At 34.4% G+C, this 27462-nt stretch overlaps 1 protein-coding gene and 1 long non-coding RNA gene across 6 annotated transcripts in view; one reads left to right on the plus strand and one right to left on the minus strand.

The window, feature by feature from the left end:
- The window catches only part of LOC120884303 (uncharacterized), a 48920-nt gene extending 40258 nt beyond the window's left edge, over nt 1-8662 (minus strand). The window contains exon 1 of the long non-coding RNA XR_013436531.1: nt 7876-8662. This is a non-coding gene — a long non-coding RNA (uncharacterized LOC120884303). The remainder of the gene's footprint in view (nt 1-7875) is intronic.
- Ppp2r3a (protein phosphatase 2 regulatory subunit B''alpha) overlaps nt 1-27462 on the plus strand; it is a 166741-nt gene that overhangs the window by 52650 nt on the left and 86629 nt on the right. For 3 of the 5 annotated variants that reach the window (XM_040269828.2, XM_040269829.2, XM_078043358.1), the window contains exons 2-4: nt 851-3287; nt 18865-19131; nt 25488-25591. In XM_040269828.2, the coding sequence (XP_040125762.1) occupies nt 1296-3287; nt 18865-19131; nt 25488-25591 (2363 nt within the window). In that variant the 5' untranslated portion in view covers nt 851-1295. The remainder of the gene's footprint in view (nt 1-850; nt 3288-18864; nt 19132-25487; nt 25592-27462) is intronic. The other 2 variants (XM_078043359.1, XM_078043360.1) reach the window with 1 other exon arrangement.

The raw sequence follows: 27462 nt of genomic DNA on the forward strand, positions 1-27462 counted from the left end.
GAGAATGATTAAGTAAATTGTGTCCACTTAATGAAGAGAGAGAAATATCTGCATTGAACAGGGTCTAGGGGATTTGGATTAAGAACAGTAATGAAGGCTGTTATTCTCTAAAGAAAAACAATAAAATAATTTCCAAGAACAAAGGAAGTTGCAGCACTATGTATTGGCAGTCTTTGATCAGACTAGGTCAATGGAAGCAAAAGGTTACTGCAGGGGAAAAATAGAAAATAAAGTTAGGTGGATGGGAACAGATGTTGAAGGTTTTAAAAGTAAATCAAAAGAGATAGAACCTGCTAGATTCAGTGGCACACGCCTATAATTCCAGCGATTGGGGAGGTTAAGGCAGGAGGATCACAAGTTCAAGGCCAGCTTCAGCAACTCTGCAAGGTGCTAAGCAACTCAATGAGATTCTGTCTCTAAATAAAATACAAAATAGGACTGGGGATGTGGCTCAGTGGTTGAGTGCCCCTGAGTTCAATCCCTGGTACCCCGACCCACCCCACCAACAAGAATTTCCACAATAGTAATCAATGTATGAATTGTTGAGCTTTGAAAGACAGGAAAGCTATCCAAAGCGAAGGTTAGTGACATATAAGGGAGCCAAGAGAGTGGGATAAGGAATATCAACTGGGAGGCAGACACAACAAGGCAGAGTTGAGGTATTACTATTCTAGGTAGTAAGGAGGGTAGAGTGTGACAAAACAAAGGCCTATACTGAATCAGCAATCAGTGATGTGGCAGAGAATAGGGGTTAGTGATTAACTGCATGCAAGATGCAAAGAAAGAAGAAATAAATGCTTTATATTAGGAAATCATATTTCCTTTTAATTGTTTTCTTCTTTTATTATAGGTTTCTCTATACAGAAAATGGATTTTTTAAACCTTTGGAAAACTCAATTATCACAATACTTCTATGCTACCAACTAAGATTTATGGCAGTAAATTTATGACAATAAATTTCCTCATTATAGAACTGCTGAAGAACTAAAAAAGGACATTCTTTCATAAAAATATTATAGTATCATATTACTAAATAAAACTAAAAAGCACATTATTAAATTATTAGACTTGTTAATACAAGCACACAGCTTGTATTAATGTGCAACAGCTACTGACACTGATGGTTACCAAACCTCAAGTTTAAAGGGTTTCTCTTCATGGGAAAAATTGTATAGTGGCAAGAAACCACTAAACATTCTCATTAAATATATTTTCAGCTAAGTGTCATTTGGGAGAATTTTCTTGAAACAAGTTCTAGAACGTTCCAAGTCCCACCACTAAGCGGATTTGGTATTATGGCAGCAACTTACAGACTTGTGGTTAGTACTGTGAACCACTACAGCAGCGTGGTGATAGACCGACGTTTCGAACAAGCTATACATTATTGCACTGGAACCTGCCACACCTTCACACATGGAATTGACTGCATTGTGGTACACCATAGCGTTTGTGCAGACCTTTTGCATATCCCTGTGTCTCAATTCAAAGATGCAGATCTGAACTCTGTATTTCTACCCCATGAAAATGGGCTTTCCTCTACTGAAGGTGACTATCCACATCAGGTCCTCCCAGGCATACCGAGAGTCAAGAAAGTATCCACATTTCAGAATACCTGTAATTTAAAGGACATTGCTGGAGAAGCAATCAGTTTTGCCAGTGGAAAAATAAAAGAATTTTCCCTTGAAAAACTCAAAAACTCTAACCATGCAACTTACAAAAAGGGAAGGAAAGTTAAGTCTGACTCATTTAACAGGAGGTCAGTTGACTTTGACTTGCTCTGTGGTCATTATAACAATGATGGGACCTCCCCATCCATGGGTTTACTTCGGAGTTCCTCAGTTGAGGAAAAATCTTTATCCCATAGAAACTCACTTGATGCAAACCTGACTTCCATGTTCTTTCAGAACTTCTCTGAAGAAGATCTTGTTACTCAGATTTTGGAAAAACATAAAATAGATTCTTTTTCTTCTGGGACTGACATAAAAATGTGCTTGGACATCTTACTGAAATGCTCTGAGGATTTAAAAAAATGCACAGATATCATAAAACAGTGCATAAAGAAAAAGTCAGGAGGTAACATTAATGAAGGAAGTGGTAATGATGCAATTTCTAGCTCCGAAACTGTCTATATGAATGTAATGACCAGGTTAGCATCCTATCTGAAAAAGTTACCATTTGAATTCATGCATTCTGGGAATAACGAGGCCATAGATTTCACAGAACTGGTCAATAATATGCCTACCTTACAACTGACTCCCTTTTCCCCAATATATGGCTCTGAACAGCCCCCTAAATATGAAGATGTTGTCCAGCTCTCAACCCCTGATTCTTCACAGTTTCAAACTCTCGAATTGCAAGATGACAAGCATAATTCCAGGATAACAGACAGTATAAAAGCCATTCCAAACACAAATTCCTTATATAGCTTGGAAGTAAATGATCCCAGAACTATAAAAACTGTCCAGCTTCAATCACTGCCATTAACCATGAACCCTTTAGAGAATGTTTCTTCTGGTGACTTAATGGAAACTCTTTATATTGAAGAAGAGTCAGATGGAAAGAAGGCATTATTAGATAAAGGACAAAGGACAGAGAATGGTCCCGATCAGGAATTGTTAAAGGTAAATGAACATAGAGCAGAATTTTTAGACAATGGTACTCATCTTCAAAAATGTCCTGCAGCAATGCAAAATGAAATTGGTAAGATATTTGAGAAACCAATTGCTCATCTACCTGAGGAAGATCCTGAATCAAAAGTTCCTAAAGTAGAAGCAGGAGACCAGAGAGATTTTATAAACCCTAACAGTCAGGAAGAGATAGATAAATTGTTAATGGATTTGGAATCATTTTCACAGAAAATGGAGACGTCTTTAAGACAGCCACTTGCCAAAGGTAAAAACTCCAATTCTCAAAATATTCACAGTCATTTAACTGGTCAAATCCCTGTAGATCTTGAGCCTAAATCTAAAGTGTCTTCACCTGTGGAAAAAGTTTCACCTTCCTGTCTAACAAAGATTATTGAAAACAATGGACACAAAATAGAGGAAGAGGATCGAGCCCTCTTACTTCGAATCCTGGAAAGCATTGAAGACTTTGCTCAAGAACTAGTTGAATGCAAATCAGGCAGAGGAAGTCTATCACAAGAAAAGGAAATGATGCAAATTCTACAGGAGACCTTGACGAGTTCCTCTCAAGCCAATTTATCAGTCTGTAGAAGTCCTGTTGGTGATAAAGCCAAAGATACAACTTCAGTGGTTCTGATTCAGCAGACGCCAGAAGTGATCAAGGTAAGGACCTAACAATCTTGAGTGCTGAGAAGTCTCCAAAGAAGTGTGTTAATGTTTGCACATTTTATAAACAAAAACTATTTTTGTTAACTGCTTCATTTTCTATATTAAAAATCATCTCACCTACGTTCAGTAAGTAAAAAGCAAAGGCTTTATAGTCAAGCTGTCTGGCTTCAGCTGCCTTCTTTATACCCTTCATCTTCTTTGATAAAAATCCGTGACCAAAGAAAGCTCCTTAACCTTTATATCTTATTGTGTACAGTGGAAATAGGATCAAGACAATGTATGTTAAGCACAAGCATTGCAGCACAATTCTTATTCAAGTTGGCTAACAGTCTCATCCTTCCCAGGCAACCAAGAGATCAGTACTTATTTCATGCTTTTGTAGACTCTTATAAGGTGAACGGTAGGGTACAAGAGAGGACATGACTCTTAAAGAACTTAAAATCTGGTTGGGGAGACAAAACTAACATTCCTAAAATAATACATGAGCATGTATCTGAAAATATGCATCTGTTGTTAATGCAACAGATCTTCAAAAAAGGTCAAGGCTAGAGTATATGAAATTCGCTTCTCCATGCAAGTGATAATAAATAAATATTACTCTAGAATCACAGAAGTATTTTCAAAAGATTTTTAATCTATCCTCCTACTTATAGCCCAGAAAAGCAATTATCTACCCACTTATATGTATGTTTCTTAAGGCAACAAGATTATTTCTTGTTCATTTCACAAGTCTATAGGTTAGCAGGGGGCTCTTTGTCACCTCGTTCAAGGACCCAAGCTGATGGAAGATCCATGTTCTTACTGTTTCTCCATTTCCCTATCTGGAATATATGACTTATGAGTTCACTGGAACATGGGGAAGAAAGGGATGGGTTTTTAACTATCTCATCCCCTGACACAGCACTGTTCACTTCAAATCATACTCCAGGTCTTCCAACCTAAAACCTGTGAAACATACAGAAACACTTAGACTATTTGGTAAGCATTATCTCTATCACATGTTGGCATGTGTGGATTCAGACATAAAGCCAAATCAACAAAATCAAATTGTAAAATAATATGAATTATTTTGAGGTGTGCATTTGTGTAAGAAATATAAACACATGGATACACCAAATACAATGTTTTTTAAAATTTTTTTTATTAGTTGCTCATGACAATACAATAATCTTGACATATCATACATTTGATTCAAATGGGATATGAATTCTCATTTTTCTATGTGTACAGGTTGCAGGATCACATTGGTTATACCGCCATGTATATACATACAGCAATACTAGTGTCTATTGAAATACAATGATTAAAACAGTGATTAAACCTGGGTGAGGAAAAGATGCAACAAAAGAAGGGTGTGTCAGGGGGCCTCAGAAATATGATGTTCTCTTTCATAATCTGGGTGGCATATCCCTAAGTATTTTGTTGTAATATTTATGCCTTTTTATATATTCTTTAATGTTGCATGGTAAATTTTTAAAACTTGAGTATTAGACGTAGCATATATGTGACCAAATTAAAAATCCAATTATATATTATTTTAGCCTTCTCTTTAAAATTTTTATTTGATCAGAAAAAAGGGCATATTTTGATCAGATGGATCACTTTTACTCAGTATGTTTTGTATGTATTTTTAGTTGGCCAGTGACATTTAAGTTTAAAACAATACATACCTTAGATTGTTAAATGGTGATTTGGGTCTGAATATCTTCAGACAGACACTGTAAAATCTCTGTAAAATCTCTATGTGAGTCTCATTTGTGTTTTCACAAATTTTTTTTTTAATTTTTTTTTAATTTTTTTAGTTATCGGCAGACACAACATCTTTGTTTGTATGTGGTGCTGAGGATCGAACCCGGGCCGCACGCATGCCAGGCGAGCACGCTACCGCTTGAGCCACATCCCCAGCCCCTTCACAAATTTTTTTAAATATTTTTTTTAGTTGTAGTTGGACACAATACCTTTATTTTATTTATTTATTTATTTTTTATATGGTGCTGAGGATAGAACCCAGTGCCTTGCACATGCTAGGCAAGTGCTCTACTACTGAGCCACAACCCTAGCCCCATAAATTTTAATCTCTTTAATAAACTTGGGTCATCACAGAAAGCAAAACTGTAGGAATTAATTATAAACATTATGAAAAAATATTTTCATATTCACAGAAAATACTAATATGGTTAATATTTTATAAAGGAAAGAAAATACCTATATAGTAATCCCCAAATGATAATAATGTCCTGAGAGCTACCAGTTGTTGTGAGCTAAAGCATGCTAAGACATGTAGATATATTATCTCACTAATTTCCCTAAAATAATCTTGTCCATTAAAATAAAAATGTCTACTTCTTTGAGTGACCTATTTCATAACTTTATAATCATTATCCAGAAGCTTCTATTGTGATACAGCATTTTGAATTTTATTCAACCCTCTTCCTCCATTATCCCCTGTGAAAAAACAAGATAGCTGGGGAGTAGGTCCCTTTGATATCCCCAGTCTAAGTATACTAAAAATGCTGCACTGAGATCTACATGAGCTTCCCAGTTTTTTACAACTATAGACTGAAATCAGAATCTAATGAATATACTGTCTTTCAATATTCTTTTAAGTGAATTCCAGTATAATAGAAAAAAATTTGAAAAGATTTCTGCTTGATAAAAATTGAAAAAATTATTAATGAAAGCTAATATTAAAGAGAAAGGTAATATAAGATGTTTCATTCAGGCAGATGCTTAATGCAAAAAGGCAAACCATTCTTCCAAGGTGACACACACCTTGAATTCAGTCGCCTCTCCTTTTTCTTTTACTCTTCTCTTCTCATGAAATGTTTTAAATCAGTAGTTCGCAGACTTTTTCTGTGAAAGTATTTTAAATATTTTAGTAAATATTTTAGTCTTTGTGTGCAGCAAGTCTTCTTTGAATTTTTTCTTTCTTTTTTTTTTCTTTTTAACAATTCTTTAAAAATATAAAATTGTCCTTAGCTCCAAGACTTAACAGAAACAGGCAGTGGGCCAGATTTGGCCCATGGACTGTAGTTTGTCAACATTTGTTTTAAGCAAATGGAAAACTGTGATGAATCATATAAAAAGTACTCTTGTCACCTACCACATAGTTTTATCCAATCTTAATGTTTTGCCATATTTGTTTCAGATCTCAGCTGTAGTGTTTTCATTATCATTAGCATTTCAGTCCTAAAAAATAATCTCATACATAGTTGAAATCACTAGGGTACCCCTCAGTACTATTCTTTTTCCAGAAGGAGCTACTATCCTTAAGTTGTTGATCTACCAGTTTTTGTACAATATTGTCTTTCATGTTTTTTATTCTTTTAGAGTGTGTTCAAAGAATAACAAGAAATAAAACAGAAGAGGTAAATTGAGGCCAATTTATGAATGACCTTGTATGCTATGCCAAAGAATTTGTCTTTAAGGAAAGTGGGAAGCCAAAGAAGACTTTTAAGCAAAACATTCTCTCAGTATGATATATTTTTAAAGGATAGCCAATTTTAAACTAAGGCTTATTTTCTCTTTTTGGATAGCTGAAAATTTGCCAGTTGTTCAAACATTTTAATTAATAGGGCATGCAAGCAGTACTTTTTTATTTTATTTTAATTTTTTTTAGTTATAGTTGGACACAATACCTTTATTTCACTTATTTATTTTTATGACACAAATGGTGCTGAGGATCAAACCCAAGGTCCCACATATGCAAGGCGAGCACTCTGTCACTGAGCCACAACCCCAGCCCCTATTTTTTTTTTAGTTGTCAGTGGACCTTTATTTATTTATATAAGGTGCTGAGAATTGAACCCAGTGCCTCACACATGCTAAGCAAGCACTGTACCATTGTGCTATGACCCCATCCCTACAGGCAGTACTTTCAAATGACATTGATGATTATCCCTAAGAAAAAAGGTTGATATGAGAGTATTATATGTTATTAATAATTTAACAGGTATTTCAAAGTAATTTCCCAAGAGTAAAAAGTATTTGTTGTCCATATATAATTGAAATTCAAACTTGTGTTGGGAAAGGGATCCAAACAGAAAATTCTAGGAAGATTCTGAGAAATCACAAAAAGAATATTGGTCTGGATCAAAGATCAGCAGTATAGGCCTATGGACCAAATCCAGACTGCTGCTGACAGGTCCACAGCAAACCTACTCGTTAACATCAGATCTGGGGCGCTTTTATGTTCTATTTGCAAAATTGAGTAGGAACAACAGAGACCCCAAAGTCTAAAATTATTATATCTAGTCATTTATATCAAAAGTTTACTGACTCCTGTTCTAAATATTCCCCCATAGATCAGCAAAGCAGACTTTTGATAAAACTACTTTGTTAAATGTATTGGAAATCTTGGAAATATCACTGAAATTTAATAGCAAAAAAAAAACAATAATTCAAACAGTAATCCAATAAACATGAAAAAGGTAAATAGACAGGCAAGGTGACACACACGTATAAACCCAGATACTAGGAAGACTAAAGCATGAGGATAATAAATTCCAGTCCAGCCTCAATAACTTAGGGAGACCCTGTCTCAAAATTTTTTAAAAATGGGGGAGTGGAAAGATATACTCACTGGTAAAGTACTCCTAGGTTCAATTCCCAGTCCTGCAAAAATTTAAAAAAAAAAAAAAAGGTAAATAAAACTAGGTGCTTAGGTATATACCTGTACATCTCAGTATTTTAGTCAACTTTTTCACTGCTATGACCAAAAAACCTGACAAGAACAATTTTAGAGGAGGAAGTTTGTTGCTTACAGTTTCAGAGGTCTCATAGATAGTGAACCCCATAGCTCTGTGCCCAATGTGAAACAGAACATCACAGCAGAAGGGTGTAGAGAAGACAACCAGCTCAGGATACCACCACAAAGTAGAAGAGTGACTTCTCTCACCAAGGACAAAATATGTACTCCAAAGGCATGTTGCAATGACCTCCCTCCTCCAGCCACATTCTACTTGTCTAGGGTTACCACCCAGTTAATTCCTATGGGGGCATTAATGCACTGATTAGATTAAAACTCTTCTAACCCAATTATTTCTCCTCTAAACTTTCTTACATTGTCTCACACATGAGTTTTTGGATGACACCTAATATTTAAACCATAATACCCAGCAACTCTGGAGGCTGAAGCAGGAGACCTCTTTTTATTTATTTACTCTTTTCATAGTAAATAAGTCCTTCATGAAGGATTCTGACCATAACTGTTCTCTCTACTCTTTAGTCACCATTTATCTCTTGACTTAAACTGGCTTCTTTTTTATCTTGTGTCTTGAATTCCCTTATTTTCTTACTTTGCACAAAATGTCAAATTATCTCTGTATATGTATTGGTTAACAAATGAGTCTTCATGCTATGCTTTTTTTTTTTTTACAAAGCCTCCATGTGACAGTAGACAACCATATAGGTTCTAGACTAGCTACGACATACAGATGGGCCTGCAAATAAGTCAAACAAGAATAAGAGAACAGTTCGTAGAAAAGGTGATGTGACTGAAGTCCAAAAGGGTTTCATAATTACAAATGAATGAATTCTGAGGACATGTTTGACATATAGAATAATGGAATAATTTTAGGAAAACAATACACTAAGAGTCTATGCTAATTTGATAATTTATATAATAAAGGATACCTTAATTCTGTTTTATTTCCATCCGCAGATGGTATTACTATCATTTTTAAATCTATTTTTAAACTTTTGGGGCAATATCATACTAATAATTAATCATAGGTTAAAATAACAAACCCTAATTACCCTTAAAATCATTTATTTTATTTAATTTTAGTAAAAACAAAGACTGGTAAATACTTCTATTTCTATAATCAAAACAATGGAGATGGGGAGAGGCCAGATTCTTCAAGAAAGAATTTAAAGTAAATTAAGATTTCTTTTTGTAAAAACAATAATATTCAAGTCTAGTTAAACCGATAGCTTTCAACTAAGAACACATTTTAAGATTAGTAAAAAGTCCAATTAAAATCTAAATATTTTTGTTTTGTTTTGTTTTGTTTTTTATTGGTTGTTCACAACATTACAAAGCTCTTGACATCTCATATTTCATACATTAGAATCAAGTGGGTTATGAACTCCCATTTTTACCCCAAATACAGATTGCAGAATCACATCGGTTACACATCCACATTTTTACATACTGCCATATTAGTGGCTGTTGTATTCTGCTACCTTTCCTATCCTCTACTATCCCCCCTCCCTTCCCCTCCCATCTTGTCTCTCTACCCCATCTACTGTAATTCATTTCCCTCCATGTTTGTTATCCCATTCCCCTCACAACCTCTTAAATCTAAATATTTTTAAAGAAAAGATTTCTTAAGATTAAAAAGTAAAACTATTGTCAACATATTGATAAGTATAGACTTCATTTGGACTTGTTTCAGTAGGGTGGTAAAGATCATTTATAGTTAATACATAATTTATGTTTAGTTCACTACTGTATCCTAGAAACCTAGACCAGTAGTGACTAGAACTTAGTGGGTGCTCAATAGATATTGTTAATAATTGTCACTTTTAAAGCGACTTATTTGTATGTTATGTTTCTGTAGTGTTTAGATTTTTCCTTATAAAACAATATCATCCTTTTGTAAGAAGAAAAAATAAAGTACTTTTTCTAAGATACCCAGGGAAATCCCACTATCTCCACCAGGATTAAACCCCTAAAACTAGGCTTTTCCTAATATGACCATCTTCAGAAATTATCTGAGTAAAATGATTACTTCACAAGCTTGATTAGGCCATACCTTGCAGTTTCCTGACTTCATAAAACTGAGAGTCAGATTCAGACCTTAAATCAAGAGTTCTGCCATTTCTCCTAGGTTACAACCAAGCAGTAACTACTCAAGACTAGATCTGACAGTTTTGTCAGCTATCCTCATGGATCGAATTTCTGAGACCATGGTTGAGGTGTTTACCCTGAGAAGTGCTTTGCACCCAAGAGTCCTAGCTCCATCAGCTGTTGTATTTCAAGCATACTCATTATTACCAAGATATCTTGACCATCAGTTCAGCCTTCTGTTTTGATATCTATGTATTTAGCTCTTAGCCAAAATTACTGAGAAATCATTCTCATTCATATTCATTCCCCCCTGGCCTTTAACATGTCAGTGAAGTAGAAACCCCTTTGTTCCTTCCAACTTGCTGTGAAATTTATTTTATTTGTAAATCCAAAATTGATTTCTTATCTCTGTAATGAGCAATCTCCAACTGAAGTAATTTCTCAAGGAAAAAGGGAGGAAGGAAATCAGACTAACAAGGATGGAGATATCCAGAAAACTAGAAATTCTAGGAATCTTAAGATTTACGATACCTAATAATTTTAGGCTCTTCATTCTCTTTTGCTTCCTTAGATTCTGGAAGTATATGTACCCCAAATATTTGGATGACTAAAAAGCAAAAATATTAGATGGGGTTCTGTTATTTGTCATGGAATGTGTTCTATCATTTGGAGGCAGTTGAAACAAGACAAAAATGTTTATTAGATTTCCTCTATAATGCATATGCCTTCCTATTTTGCTGCAATCAGTGAAGGTAAAGGCTAGAAGACAGGCTAAGAACAAAGACTACAGATAACCATCACCATGTGGCCTCATTCCCCCACCTCAGCATTTCATTATTTAAGAGTTAAACAACATTTATAACAGAACAAGCCATGAATTAAATGATTAAAAAACACCAAGTTAAAGCATAAAGGAGAAGAATATTGAATTTTAAGAATAATTTGTTAGGCATGATGGCTCAGGCCTGTAATGCCAGCATCTTGGGAGTCTGGGGCAGGAGGATAGCAAATTCAAAGCCAGCCTCAGCAACTTAGTGAGGTCCTAAAAAATTTAGGACCTCAAAATTTAAAAAAAAAAAAAATGTGCTGGGGATGTGGCTCAGTGATCAAATGCTCCTGAGTTCAATCCCTGTTACCAAAAAAAAAAAAAAATTAAGAGTAACCAACTGGAGCCAGGCTTGGTGGCACATGTCTGTAATCCCAGTGATTTAGGAGACCGAGACAGGAGGATTGCATCAAGTCAAGGCCAGCATAGGCAAACTAGGGAGATCTCAACAACTTAGTGAGACCCTATCTTAGATTTTCAAAAAATTAAAAATTAGAGTAATCAATTAATTAGTTTGTAGTCAATTTCTTCTCTTAAAGCCTGCATAAAATGATATTTTAAATAAAGTCTGTGATTCCAGATTATTACCTTTTTAACTGTTCAGCCAGTTAGAACTATAAGACGAGAGGACTTTTAATTGAGATGTCATTTACTTAGTATAAAATTTGCCCTAGGGCTGGAGTTGTAGCTCAATGGAAGAGCACTTGCCTAGCATGTATGAGGCACTGGTTTAAATTCTCAGCACCACATATAAATAAATGAAATAAAGGTCCATCAACAGCTAAAAAATATTTTTAAAAATGTTTCCTACTAAGTACATAATTTAGTAGTATTTAGTATATCCAATAAGATTGTGAAACCATAAGCACTAATTCTGGAATGTTTGCAGTACCACCAAAAGAAACCCATATTCATAATCAGTCTCTATTACCCCCCTACTCCTAGCCCTTTGCAACTGTAAGTTACTTCCTATCTCTATTGATTTGCTAATTCTTACATTTCATGTAATTGGAATCATGCAATATGTGACCTTTTGCAACTGGCTTTTTTCACACAATGTAATGTTTTTAAGGTTTACCATATTGTGGCATACACCAGGGCATTATTCCTTTTTATGGTTCAAAAAATATTCCATTGTTTGTAGTTCCATGTTGTGTTCATCCTTTCCTTTTGTTTATTCATGTAATAATAAATTATTTTTATTTGGGTGTTTCCATTTTGGGGCTATTATGAATAATCTGATAAATGTTCATGTGTAAGTTTTTGTGTGAACCATGCTTTTGACTTAGCATTTTCTAAGTTTTTCTAGAATAGTCAGTATCCTTTTATAAATTAGAAGTACAGTGAGAAAAAGAATTACAGTGAGAAAAAGAAGAAATTACTTCTTTATTATTTTATTATTTTTCTATCCTTACACCTAGCCAAGTGTCTGGCACTTAATAAATGATCACAAAAATGCCTGAATATGAGTGAATGACTAATAACTTGAACTTCACTCATAGTTTTGAATACTATTGGAAAACAATTATCAAATTATAATTATAAGATATTACAAATAGAAGTTCTTTTACCTAAATATAACTGTGTCTTATAATCATTAGGGAATCCTAAACTATCTACTGCAAAACTATCTAAGCATTATGTATGCTGTAAAATTTTTAATTCACATCATTAATTTATTCATACATCACTAACAAGGCTTTTCTTTGAGAAAGTCTCAAAGAAACTGAGTTCTATGACATCTTTTTTAATAAATCACACTCATGATTTGTTGACTGATATCCAGTTTTAGTCTCTTTTAACTGGACAAAGAACTTAAAACAGTAGTGAAACAGTTTGAACATAGATACCTTTGGATTTTTTCTTTTATCCCACACTCACATAATTTTATAACAAAAAAAAGTTTTAACTATTTGAGTTTTTAAAAAAAATATAGTTTGGAAACTATTCTTTTTTTCTACACTTTCTTTATGTAATTGATTTGATTTTTTTTTTTTAACTGAGGACCAAACCCCCCAGGGCCTTGGCACAGTATGCAAGCAGTACCACTGTGAGATGTCTCCAGCCTTTTGAATCGAATTTTTACTATAAAAATAACAACCAACATAAACAGATTGGAGACAGACACAACTGACTCTAAATAAATATGCAACTTAACTACTAAGATTAGAAAAACAGGGGCATAACAAAAAGTGAACCATCAACGTGCATCGGTGTGTTGTGGGAATTAGTTATTTTGGCATTATGTAAAAATGTGCATGTGTAACCGATGTGATTCTGCAGTCTGTATTTGGGGTAAAAATGGGAGTTCATAACCCACTTGAATCTAATGTATGAAATATGATATGTCAAGAGCTTTGTAATGTTTTGAACAACCAATAAAAAAAACAGAAAACTGTCTAATCTTGAGACTTAAATGAAGCTCATTTAAAGGATATTCTATAGTATTTGATTAAGTACTGTATGTATGTGTGTGTGTATATATATATATATATATATATATATATAATTAAGAATTATAATTAAAGGGACCTAAACAATCAGGGAAACCTTTATTAAAAGAAGGTAGAATTTGAGTTGGATTTTGAAAGATGATCAGAATGTGCATTTGAGGAAAGAGAATATTCTCAGGAGGGGAATGAAAATTCATTCCTCTGAAGCCATGGGTTGGTTAGGGAAAGAAGAGGAAGGAATAAATACAGTAACATTTGGTTTAATTGAATAAGCAGTAGTCATGTCTAAAGACCTAGATTTTTTGCTGCTGTTTTAATTTGGAGAAATAATAATGAAAGAAGAAAAGTTCACTAGGCAGGAATAAAAGGAAAAAAATATGGAAAAGCGATCTGTAAAATGTTAACAGTGAGAGAAATAGAAACTAAGGAAGGGCCAGGTCAAAGCATAGAACCAGTGATTTTCAATGATAATCTTTTTTTAATCTACTAGTACCTGAAAGCTTTCAGGTAAGGTTTTGTACAAGCTGAAGATTCCACAGCTTAAAGAAAAAGACTTTTTAAACCACAAGTTTAGACATATAAACCCAATGTCAGAATATCTTGAAATGAGTGGGGGAAAGCTGACTTAACATTGTAGGAAACAGTGGAAAACCAAATTATTTTATGACCACTAAATTAGATAGTAAAAGAAGGTTGTAAGCTACTTTTTGTTTCTATTTTCTATGATACTCATTTTATATTTTCTAGAACTAGAATATAATACTGATTTGATTAAAAATAAGTATTGATTAAAATACTTTTAAAAGATTGACTAAAAATAAGTGTTGAAATTTAAAACAAATGATGATTAAAACAAGTGATGATTCACTTGTAAATAATAAATCCAATATTTAATATATGATAAAATCATGGAATAGTTATTTTTAAAATCTGAGATGATTCCTTTAGCTCCTCAAAAGAGAAAGTCTCATAAATTCAGGACGTTCCATGTAATTACTATTTGGTATCTTTTTAAACCTATTTCAGCTAGATTTCACTAACTCATATATATCAAAAACTTCTTTCTTATGTTGTTCTACTATCTTAAATAATACTTTTAACAGTAAATTTTCAAAATCACTTCCCCCAAAAAAAGTAGGTTTGATGATGAGTCTTCTGCTTTAATTTTTTTTAAAATCTGAGACCAACAATTTTTTTTACAAATCTTTAAGGATAAATATTTCTTTCTCTACGTTTTGATGAGAGGCCTATTCTTTTTTCATAAAATATTAAGTTGCAAAAGCCAAAAATATTCTACATATTCTCTCTCTCTCTCTCTCTCTCTCTCTCTCTCTCTCTCTCTCTCTCTCTCTCTCTCTCGTTTTAGGAGAAACTGCTTTATGTGGATTGACACCTCACATACTCTGAGTTTAAGAAGTTAGCATTATCTGAGAAGTTGCTATTTTTAGGTCCAGCTGTAATGTTTCTAACTTTGGTACTTGGAGTAGTGGGTGCTTCCTTTCCCAGAAGGCTCTGTATTCTCAATATGTGCAGGTCAATTTGATATAAAGCTACCTACAAGGCGCAGGAAGCCCTTTGCAGCCTGTGTTTTTCATTTGAAAATTATGAGCAGGTATTTGAAACTTCAGGTTGTATTTGGGAATCAGCTACATGTCAGGACAAGCATGAATTGTAGTCCCTGGAGGCTGGGAGAACATAATGCTTGAATTTAATTTCTTTGGGAAACAAGAAGAAAAAAAATACCTTTCTACCTGACAAGATTGACAGCTTATTAAATTTGACTATCTTCAGAAGTGTGCTGGACAATTGCGAAGTAATCGTTCATTTTTCAAAGATGATGATCAAGGAAACATCTTTACGAAGGGACCCGGATTTAAGGGGAGAGTTAGCTTTCCTGGCGAGGGGCTGTGATTTTGTTCTCCCATCAAGGTTTAAGAAGCGGCTGAAGTCATTTCAGCAGACACAGGTTTGAAACTTGGGTGTTTCTTTTAAGATATTTTTATTACTAATAAAACCACCCAGTGAACTAACTCACAAATAATTTTATAACTCACTTGTATCTTGATATTAGATCAAGGAATTAATCTGTGTCCTCTATTCAGCTATTTGCAGAAAGCTATTTGTAGAGGGATTCCAACAGGTTTAAAAATAGACCTTCTGGATCTGGAATACAGTACTCACATTTTTCTCATGTAGAGAGAGAATCCAGTTTTAGAGATAATAAAATACAATTTAACAAATAATTTATAATTTATCCAGAAAAATACTAGAATCTTTAGTAGGAATCTTTGATAGTATTGGTGTTAGAAGCCTTATTTGCACTTTGAATCAGTAGACTGTGTTTAACACACTTGGATCAGTAATGAATGTTTGATTTTTTTTTTTAAATATTGATCCTGGTAATATTTTTAAGGGCAGAAGTATTTTTATATATAAACAATTGTGTACATGTGTAATACACTGTATAGGTAGATAATAATGAAGGATGGCTTCTAGATTATGAAAAGGTGATTTCCCTCAACAAGCAGTGAGACTGAGTGATTTCTGCCTGTGATAACTACTTTGCAGAGTTTCTGCTTTCTTGATTACTACCTTTGGGCCAGTGTCTTACCACACAAGTTGCCTAACGTTGCGTACAATACAAATCAAGGGCTACTCAAATACTGGCCATCCAAATTCCATCCAGAAACCATAGTTTCATAGTTATTTTGACCCAGAATAATTTCAAATTATTTGGGTGAACTATGTGAAATTCCTTTTTTCCCCCTTTGTAGGTCAAAACCAGAAAAATATTGGAAATCCTCCAGTGATATAATAGTGTTAGAACACTATTTAGAATGAATATTTAAATAATACTACGTTTATAAGGAAAGACTAAGGTGGAAAATTAAAATTCTTTATCCAGCTTATTTTTTTAATGTTGTTCCTATATTGACTGAAAAGCTTTATTCAATATGAGCAGTTGTCTAATTTACCAGTAAATCTGGCAAAATTTGTTCTACTAGTTTTTATTGTATAATGTTTATAAAGTATCAGTTTTATTACACTACTTTAAGGTTTAAATTATGTGTATCCTATTGAACTCAATGGAAAATAAATTGATATACCCGAAAGTTCAAAATAAATGCATTTTATTTACATCATTTCCTTTTTAATGACCACAGAACTTGATCAGTTTTATTAAATATGAAATTAACCAGTGACTTAATAAATTCTTGCCTATCAGTGAATTGCTCTGTGTTAAGAAATACACAATGAATTGCAAAATATATGCAGTATATAATCAAGTATTTTCCCATTAAAATAAAAGCTTTGACAGATAACCAGTGTTTGTGCTGAATGTCACTTACCTTGTCAAAGCAAAAGTATAGAGTTAACATTGGAGATTTTGCTCCAAACCTTCTCCCCCACTGGCACCACTGGTCTTAAATCTTATGGCTATAATTGCCCTGAAATTATAATAACTACCCTGGATATCATACCGTGGAAAACAAACGTTTTAGGGAAACAAAGAATTTTTATGATTGAACACATGTAGTCTCTCAAACCTCTTTCTGCTTAAAATAATGGGAAGGAAATGACGAGACAAGTGATCAAGTTAAAGCTTTGAAGAAAGAGTTATGCCTTATTTTAGAATTTTAAGAATATTTTCTACTACGATTGACTCATGAATCTGTATATGCAGATTCAGCATTAAGCAGAGAGAAATGTTTACTTAGAATAGTAATAGAATCAGTGTGTTTAATCCAAACTGGTTTGTAAACTTTAAATTGCTTTACAAATGGAGATGATTATTTATGATTGAACCTAAAAATTATGCCAAATTATACATAATCTTTTGAAAACCCCCACCTTTTGGCTTTGTCACTCATTTTCTTCCATGAGGACAGATCTTTGCCCAGCACTGTTTTGAATCTTTTACTCATGTTACATTCTTTAATTTCCTTCAGTCCTCACAACAGTCTTCCAAGGTGTAGGGATTATAATTTCTGTTTTATTACTGAAATTGTAAAAGGTTAAGTAACTTTCCTGAGGACACAGTAAACCATCACTGTTTTCTGTTCAGTTCTTCATTGGCATCCTTTTCCTCTGTGCTCTTTCTTCCTTGCCTATTGCTTATTGTAGGATTGTTGTTCAGACTTCAGGGGTAGCATTAGGCTAATTTAAAAAAGGAGAACATTAGAGCAATACTTTGTGATCAGTGAATTTAAAATAAACTTAGCCAGTCAATAGCCATTCTGTATTTCATACTTTATGTAGTATATAGTGCCATGCTTATGAGCATAAATGATTGGGTTATTAATTAAGAGTGGAAATTAAAACTCTGAGAGTCTTCATAGAATACTCCCTCCTTCCCTTTTCCCTCAATCTTGAGTTATCTCCATCTCCCAATTGCTCCTCCCCACCCCCCGCACACCTTTTCACTGTCTTTTCTAATATCCCTTTATGGTATACCACATCAAATTCGGTTTGGAGAAAAGAAGGATATAAACTATAAATGAGTTACTTAACTGTAAAGGGAGTCTGGTTGTAATGAAATTAATGACCACAGAACTTGCATATTAAGAATATACCAAAAATGAGATAAATAAGTATCTTGGGTAAAATGGCATGCCCCTTAGTATTAAGTAAATCAACCATAACTAAAATGCTTTGACTTTCATAACAAAAGTTTTTCTTAGCATCAGAGCTTGATAGTGATTCTTCCTCAACAAAGTTAACTAGAAAAGAAAGTAAAAGTAGCCCCCTACCCCAAGTGCATTTTAGATCTGTGTGTTTAAAAAGAACTTGTCATTTCTGCCGATTGAAGGAGGGGAAAGACTAAGAACAGAAAGTCTAAAAACAGTCTTCAAAAAGAATTTACTGGGTTAGGGCTGTAGCTCAGTGGTAGAGCGCTTACCTTGTATGTGTGATGCGCTGAGTTCAATCCTCAGCACTACATAAAAATAAATAAATAAAATGAAAATTTAAAAATAAATAAATGTATTGTGTCCATCTACAATTAAAAAAAATTTTAAAGCGAGAGAGAGAATTTTAATATTTATTTTTTAGTTTTCGGCGGACACATCTTTGTTTGTATGTGGTGCTGAAGATCGAACCTGGGCCGCACGCATGCCAGGCGAGTGCGCTACCGCTTGAGCCACATCCCCAGCCCCTAAAAAAAATTTTAAAAAATACTAATCTAGTTCCAGCAGACTAATAGTACACCTCAAAGTCCTTACTCTATCAACTAATACTGCTCTTTGATTATTTTGAAATATTGATTGGAAAATGTCCTATAGAATTTTTAAAATATAAATTTATATAAACTCAAGTATTGATAAATAAATAATGTATTCATTTATTTAAATCTCCTTAGAGACTTGCCTACTACCCTCAAGTAAAGTAAGTAATTGTGGTTTCTTGTATTTATATACTACTTCCTATTACTGGTGAGGATACTCAAGAAATATATACAGTTTAGAATTTTTGTGTCTTCTAATCACATTTCTCTTCCAGATTCAAAATAAACCAGAAAAGAAACCAGGAACACCACTTCCAACTCCAGCCACTTTTCCAGTTAGCCCTCAACCTCTCTCCCCTGTTCCTGCTGTGAACAATGTTGTGAATGCACCCTCGTCCATAAACATTCCACGGTTCTACTTTCCCGAAGGACTCCCAGATACCTGCATTAACCATGAACAGATTTTAAGCAGAATTGAAACTGCTTTCATGGATATTGAAGATCAGAAAGCAGACATTCATGAAATGGGAAAAATTGCAAAGGTAATAACAATTACTGAATGATTAATAATTCCCTTTTCTCTTGCAGTCCCAGTGTTCTCCTTACTGCTTCTTTGCTGTTTTGCATGCAGAGGATTTTTTTTCCATGTTGAAAAAACGTTATTTAATACTATTAGATCTCTAGCTATAGCCCTACTTCATGGAACTCAAAAGTTTGAAAGAAATTTTAGTAGTATTCCAGTTCAACTTCCCACTGAATGTAGGAATTCCTTCTAAGACATCATTAACTCATAAATACATTCTCTTCTTGAATGCTTTCAGTTACTAGAAGCTCACTACCTTGCCAGTAGCTTGTTCCATATTAAAGAACTGTTTATTGGAAACATTTTCCTTATGTTGGATAGGAATTTCTTTTTTGTTTTCAGCTATTGACCTTACTCTACCCTGAAGCTAGATAAGGAGCCACTAGGCCATCTCAACACTAACATTTTATCCAGAAATAAATGAATGTGATACCAGGAGGCAAGTCTTTTATTTTTTTCCAATATATCCAACTGCTTCTAATTTAATATTTTAGCCCCCTAATGTAGGACTACTATGGCTGCACTCCTCCTAGAATAATATTGAACATGACTATCAGATTATAGTTGATAATGCCATTCCTCAGCTCAGGAATATTCAGGATTCTTACCCTCTGTGGCAGTACTTTGCTTGGTTTGGTTTTATTTTTATCACTCATTTGAAAATATATTTGAAAGTCATATCATACCTCAGATTTTAGCAGTGGTTCTAGGCTATGCTTCAAGAGGCTGAGGATTGTATGGAGGCAAGTAGGAGATCAAGTGAGTGTGCCCATGACTCCATGCAGACTTCTATTTAGAATGGTTCCCCAGCTTTCAGGAGAGATGTTAAAGTTTGAAAAGTGCTGCTCCTCAGGATAAAACCCTTCTCTTAGTAATCTAGGGCCTCCATACTCAGTCCCCAGAGATCCTTTCCAAAATTAAAATTACCTAATGCTGTTTCCTGCATGAACCTGACCCTATCACCCACTCACAGTCACAACTCTACATTTGGACTCTTGTAGCTCTCCCTTCCAAGATGGGTTTCCATTCCTATCATCCTCCACAATACCCACTTTGAAGACCTGGCTTACATTCTGCCTTTTTAAAGAAATCCCTAATTCTGTTCATGTTGATACTGAACACAAGTCCACTTTCACACTGTGCAGAAGCCAATCATTGGAGATGAGAGTTGGTGAGAAGGAAATCAGATTTATTCAAGGGCCTATTCTAAGAAGATGGCAAGGCCATCATCCTGAAAACTCCATCTTAGGAAATTCAGTGGTACAGAGGGCTTTTAATGAAGAGGAAAGTAAAGTAATGGGAAAAGGGACAAGAAGTCTTCATGCTTAATCACTCAGTAATCATCTTTTTCATTCAGGGGATCTTTTTCCTTTCTCTTTGTTTGGAATATTGTGATTACAAATAACTTTTGTCTCCTAGGCCAATCCCTATAAACTTTTAGATAAATACATTATTTTCCTGCAAATTAAATATTATCCTTTTAATTAATAGGATTAGTAAGTCCTTGGCCCACACTTTGATGTTATTTGAATACTAGGTGTTCTAGGTTCTGACAAACTAAAGAAAAATTAATGTTTGGAAAGTCTGGGGACCAGCTTCTTTTCTCTTTGTCCCCTTTTTCTGTAATAATTGACTGTAGTAGTAATATCTCAGCTATTGAAAGGGGTTTTCTTTAGACTTACAGTGTTCAGCAAAGAAAAGAACAAAGAGTAACTTTACGAGGGACAATTTTGCAAAGTAAAGCTAATCTCGAATAGGATGGTGTAAAACAAAATGGCATAGATGTTACATATTATAATGCCCTGCCCTTTGCCTAACTCTGACCTCACAGAGCATTTCTGTTGCTGCTAAATAGTTTGTGAACAGAGAGATTTTAAAAGAATTCTTTCTTTTATTATCTCTTTCTTTGCCACTTCCCCCCTCTTAGAACTTGATTTTGGATCCCTTAGATCAACAAACTCCCTCATTCCAAAAGTAAGAACTTACCTGTTTCCACAGGGTTTTACTTATGAGGAAATTGCAGTACCACAAAGTACTGAAGTCACAGAACTAGTTCTTGTCAGGAGACAAATCTTCTTAACTTCTGGCATGATCCTGCTTCCATAGGTCTTATTTCCTGAACATACACAAACATTAGCTAGCCCCCATTCGGTAGTCATCCAAATAAATTGCAAGTTCTCTTTTCCTATATTAGGTGACAAAACCAAGACAGTAAATTCTCTGAATAGCCTGGAACTATGGATCTAAATCAAAAATATAAAAGTTAGAAAAGATGAGTGAAATCTTCATTTTGGAGGTAACATGTATTAAACCAAAACTCTTGAGATCAGGGGATCTCCCACATAAAAGAATTTATTGAGCCATTACAGATGTTAGCCAGAAACCAGGTCCTGGGACAAGTTTGAGCAACTACCAGCAGGTGGGTGAGATAGCAGTTAGAAAATGTTCACCAGGTCAGAGCTAGAAGGAATTTTTATTCCAGCTATTCTGTTTTTATTTAATCCAGCTTTTACTCAGCTGTCAATCTATTAGCACATACTAGTCATCCTTATCTTTAACCATCTTTTATATGTGTCTCTTGTGCCAGGAGACAGTGAACTCTATCTCCAGCACTTGCTGCCCATGAACTTTCAGTCGGTTGATATAGAAAAAGGGAGAAGAGAGGCAGCCTTTAAGGGGCAAGGAAGGAACAGATCATCAGAGTAGTATATGAATGTGTTTATGGTTTCATATAGTTTTTAAAGCTATTTGAAAGATGAGCTTGGCATTTAAGTGTTGCTGTAAAGTTTGGGATCTGTTTTTTAAGTGCAAAGAAAATTGTGTTTATGAAATCTGTGTATGTTAGTGCAGTTTTACCCTCTTGATCTTAGACCTCAGTCATCCCTAGAGAGCTTACTGTCATGTCTGGTTCAGTATGTATGTATTTTTTGTACTTTTTCCCACAGCATTAATTGAGATGGAGAAGAGATAGAGAATGAACCAAAGAGGGATGAAAGCAGTGTAAAACAAAAACTGAGCAACAGATAGAAAAGCATTTGTCAGAGACTAGGCCAGGGGATTCATTACATAGTTTTATCCTCTAGCAGAAAGTTGAGAGGGGAAAAAAAAAGTAAAACTCTTTTGAACCATGTAAAGCTCTCCAGCCCCTCTCTTTTGACTGATGTAGCACTATCTTGACCTATTTGTGCCTGTGACCTGTAAAGCAGCTGCTCTTACCTGAATTTCTTCTTCTGCAAAATGGGATAAATCTGCCTGCTCTCTTCTGCATGAGATCATATTAGGATCTAATGAATAATAGGCATGAGACAATTTAAAATGTTGAATGAACATTACAAATATTGGGTAATCATCTCCTGTTTATATCGCTTGACAGCCTTGCTTTTAAGTTCTTGTTTTGTTTTGTTCTTTTTTGTTTTTGGAATGGGTATTGAACCCAGGGGAGTACTACCATTGAGCTATATCCCGATCTTTTTTTATTTTTTATTTTTTATTTTGAGACAGGGTCTCTCTGTGAACTTGTGATCTTCCTGCCTCAGCCTCCCAAGTCACTGGGATTACAGGCATGCACTTAGATTTCAGTTCTTGATGTTGTGCTATTCTTGGATCAAATTGTAGGTGTTAGTCAAGTTTTTTTTGCTCAAGTGACTTTGATTGCCATATTCTGACTCTTACTTACTCTAAACATAAGTTTCCTAAATCCATTTTCTGTATCTCCCTGTTTGTTTCCACTTATCAATCACTTTCTTCCTTTGTTTAAAACGTTCTATTTTGTTTTATTAATAGTTCTAATTTGTCACCTTCAGATTAATATCACTTACTTTTTAGTTTATTGATCCACTGGTTCCCTCTATCTTAATTCTTTGATTTTCAAGTAGATGTAGACTAGCCATATGTTTCTTTTTTTTAATATTATTTTTAGTTGTCAATGAACTTTATGTTGTTTATTTATATGCAGTGCTGAGAATCTAACCCAGCGTCTCACACATGCTAGGCAAGCACTGTGCCACTAAGCCACAACCCCAGCTCCCCATGCATTTCTTAAATAGTCAAAATGTAATGTCCACAACCCTTGACATTCACTGTTCTCCTTTTTTCCCCTCTTGGCATTTTCTCCAAGGGCCTGATACCTTCATGTTGTAACACTAGTGTACTCAGGGTTCCCCACTATTAGAAAAGGCTGACCTTTTCCAGTCTCCTTCAAAACATTTTCATTGTGTATCTTTTCTCGTAGGGGTTTGCCTTTGGATCATAGTAAGTTTATGTGTTAATGTCTTAGTGATTCACTCACTATTCATGAGCTGACACATGCATTTTATCAGAAATCTGGGAAAAAACCCTCAGTTCAAGGGAATGAAGGTTGTTAATAGAGGAACTTGTCCCATAGGAGGTGATAAACATAAACACACAGTCCCTGAAGTGTATAAGCTAAGGTTGGTGACTATTTCCCAAGTTTGAGCTCTAAGAGTCCTGACCCTTCCAATTCTGAAAAATTCATGAATGACTCCAGAGGGGGAAGTTTCAAGACCTTTGGCAAGCCATTTCCGGTCTCTCCCTACACTTTCTGTTCTTGTAGCTCCCCCATCTCTGTAATGTGAACCATTTTTTCAGCTTCCCAAACAGTTGCCAATAGCCCATCACCAAGACTCTCTAAGAGTATTTCCTTGGCAACCCACTCTGTGCAAAAGGAGAGACAGGGAGTAGGGAAGGTAGATTTGACAGTTCACACACCCAAAACATATTAATTGTTAGCTTTGTCCCTTGGCAATCATACAATAAACAAAGCCATATCATTGTTAAGCTGACCTCAATAAGGTATTCAACCTCTGGAAATCTTAAATCTCTACCCTGCTTGCAGAACATGCTTTAGTGGCCCTGGAGGCAGCAGCCTCTTATTTCTGTCCTGTCCTTACCTTCACTGGCCTAAATCTTGGTTTCCCTAGTCTAATTTCTGCCATGAACCAGCAGCATCCTTGGGTAGTCTCTCAGAATAACTAATGTTAAACTAGGTACTCTTCATGCTTTCCATGGGAATCTCCTGTGCACTGAAGCCTCACACCAGGAGCAACTTCACCTAAACCTAAGGTGGATACACATCTAATCTAACTCCAAAAAAGAATCTTCCCTTTGTAGAATGATGAAAGCTCAACAGATCCTGTATTAATATGAATAATATCTTTAACTTTTAATACAATGTCACTCTGAAGAGTTCTAGATTTAGGGATATATTTTCTATGTATGTACAAAATTAGGAAGATGTGGACATTATTTCTAATTTTAAAATTAATTTAAATTTTTAAGTTAATAATTTCTAATTATTTCTAATTTTTAAGTAGTATTAATTATAGGAAATAATTTCCCTCTAAGGAAAAAGCAGGTAAATTTTATAAGAACTCTTGTTTACAAGAGGAAGCCAGTATTTTATTTTTAATGAAAAGAACAGCCTCTTATTAAGGAAAAAATCAATACTTTTAAGGGTATTGAAAGTCTTTATATTCATTCCTAGTTCTTTTAAGACTTTCAGTGAATTAATATATATAATATGTAGTTATTTGTGGTAGCTCTAGCATTTTGATTTTTACCTTTTATCTTTTACTTGAACTATAACCATTTAGATTTTAACCATATAGTTTTCTTTTTTTCTTGGCAGTGTTGGGGATTGAACTACATTCCCAGCCCTTTTTTAGTTTTTATTTTGAGATAGGGTGTCACTAAATTTCCTAACCTGACCTTGAACTTGGAATTGTCCTGCCTCAGCCTTCTGAGTAGCTGGGTGATGGGTGTGCACCACCACACCTGCTTGATACCTGGTTTCTTGAACAACACAGGGTTTTCTGGTTCTTGAACCTGAAACTTAAGTATAGGCAAAGGAGAAAGGAAATAAATAGTTGAGTGTTTTAACAACAAGTGACCCCAATGATAAAGTTCTGCTCAAGGATTGAAAGACATATACATCCATGATATTCATTAATTTCTTTTTCTTTGTAGAAGGTAGAAAATACATGATGTAACAGTGCCAGGTGGGGAGACTGGCTGCTTTATTTTCAGGATGGAGAGATATCACTATAATGAACTTGGAGAAAAAGTTTATTGGCTTGATTTTCTTCACTAAGCATGTACTCCTCTTAATTTTAATTCCTCTCTCTCTGTCTCTCTGAATCTACCCTCATTGATACATTTGCCTATGGCTCAGTTGTGTTCACCCTGAGGCCATTCTGTCTACTGTGGCATGAAGGGTAAAAGTCCCAGATACTTTTCTTTGGCCATGTTATCCCTTTACAGCCTCTGGCCTTACTCTTTATTGATTTTTATTTGCAGATCTGTGGCTGTCCTCTCTACTGGAAAGCCCCCATGTTCAGGGCTGCAGGGGGAGAGAAGACAGGATTTGTATCAGCACCATCATTCATTGCCATGTGGAGAAAGTAAGTATGAGCAGTTACTCTGGGGCTAACAAAGAATTATGTGGTCCTCATAACATGCCTTATAAAGGTCACTTGTTTTATTCATTTTTCTTTTACCCTTTACTTCAATAAGGAAAATTTAGTGATTCACAACCATTTTCTTCACCACAAGCCTTTACCTTACATGTCTTTAAACAGTAGAGTAAATCTGAAGAAATTCTTCTTTAATAACTACTTAATAGTTTCTTAGTTTTACTTGTTACATTTGAAACTCAGTATTGAATCTAATAGCAATTACATAAAAGGGAAACAAACCACATATATCACATGAAAAATACCGTTCCATTCTCATATAATCCAATATTGAATTATATCTAGTTAATTTATCAAAAATAATTGAATTATAATAGATTTTAATTATTATTTTTGAGGGCTATAATTAAAGAACCAAAGGACTAGTATATTTATCAAAATATTCTTGAATTTTAACTTTCTGATAAATTTTCTTTAATTCAAACTCAACTTTCTTCTCCTTTATACCTTTCTTTTTAAGGTGTTATTTCTTAATATATTTATACATTTTAGGAAAATATCAAATCTTGTGCCTTCTTCCTCTTTTAACCAATTATACCTTTTCTGGGCTATATACCCTTCCCCCTAGTAAACTATGTAGAAATGCTGTTCAATTACTATTATCATACAAGTCAGTGTGCAGTATCAGCAGAATTCAACTTAGATTCTTTCTATTCCCTTAGTTGCATAATGCTTGAGAACATATTAGGTGATTAATAAATGTTTTCTTAGTTCTAAAAGTCTAGCAGCAAGTTGAGTTCACTAAGTTCTTCATTATATTAGAACTAAATGGTATGTAAGACTGTTCCAGTTAATAAACTTTTTTAAAGAACTACACCCAAGCTAAAATTTAAATAAATGCTTCTTGTTGTCTAGGTGCATTTTAGCCATTTTCTTCTTGGAATAGTTCTGACCTGTCCAAGGAATAAAAGAGCCCAAGGAGAGCCATTACTCATACACTACCTTCTGACCCTCCAAAGACAGTTCCAATAGTCAGTGTTCTACCACCCCTATAGCAAATAGAAAACAGGCTAATAAATATAAGAAGTGTCTTTCTGTTTTAAATGTGTAGAATTTCTTGGATACTAGAAATAGGAAAAAACACATAATAACAACAATACTAATGAGAAAGAGTAAACTAGCAGAGAAACTGGCATTGTCCTTGGAGTATTTTTTTTATTTCTGGCAACCTGTAACATGGGGGAAGAAAATAGATTGTAGGACCTGGAATAGTAGGAAGTCAGCTTGTATTCCCTCTCCTTTCCCATTAGCTAAACCAGGATTTCAGCTGGGTAGTATGATTTTTTAAAAATCAATATGTAAAAGTAGCAGAATTTAAGAACTTAAAATTTATAGATGTTAGCTTTCATTCAGCTAGCTTCTTTCACCCTGGTAGGTGTAAGCCCTGAATAGGCCTTAGCTGGAGTATGAATCAGGGATAAAAAGAACAGGGAGGCGAAACAGTTCTTGTCAGAAGTAGCTTTAGTCATTAAGATCAGCAAGAACTATCTAGTAATCTTGGAAAACAGCAAGAAGTGAGTAATAATTGCTTAAGAAAAGGCTGTGATCAGGCTGGGAGACTGAAAAAGAAAATAATCTATTATATGAGATATTAGAGCCAGAGACAAGAAATATAATCACTTATATTCTATTTTGAATATTCTAGGACACTAAGTTTGACAGTAGCAAAGGAAAACCGGTGCCCCACTTGATTTATCTGCATTAAACTCCTAAATATTAAAGAGAATCACAGCCAGTTTTTGGTTAAGACTATGTATACTGAAATAGGGTAGACATTTATATTGGTGGATAGAGCAGTG

This window comes from Ictidomys tridecemlineatus, chromosome 3, assembly GCF_052094955.1.
Source record: "Ictidomys tridecemlineatus isolate mIctTri1 chromosome 3, mIctTri1.hap1, whole genome shotgun sequence".
Lineage (NCBI taxonomy): Eukaryota > Metazoa > Chordata > Mammalia > Rodentia > Sciuridae > Ictidomys > Ictidomys tridecemlineatus.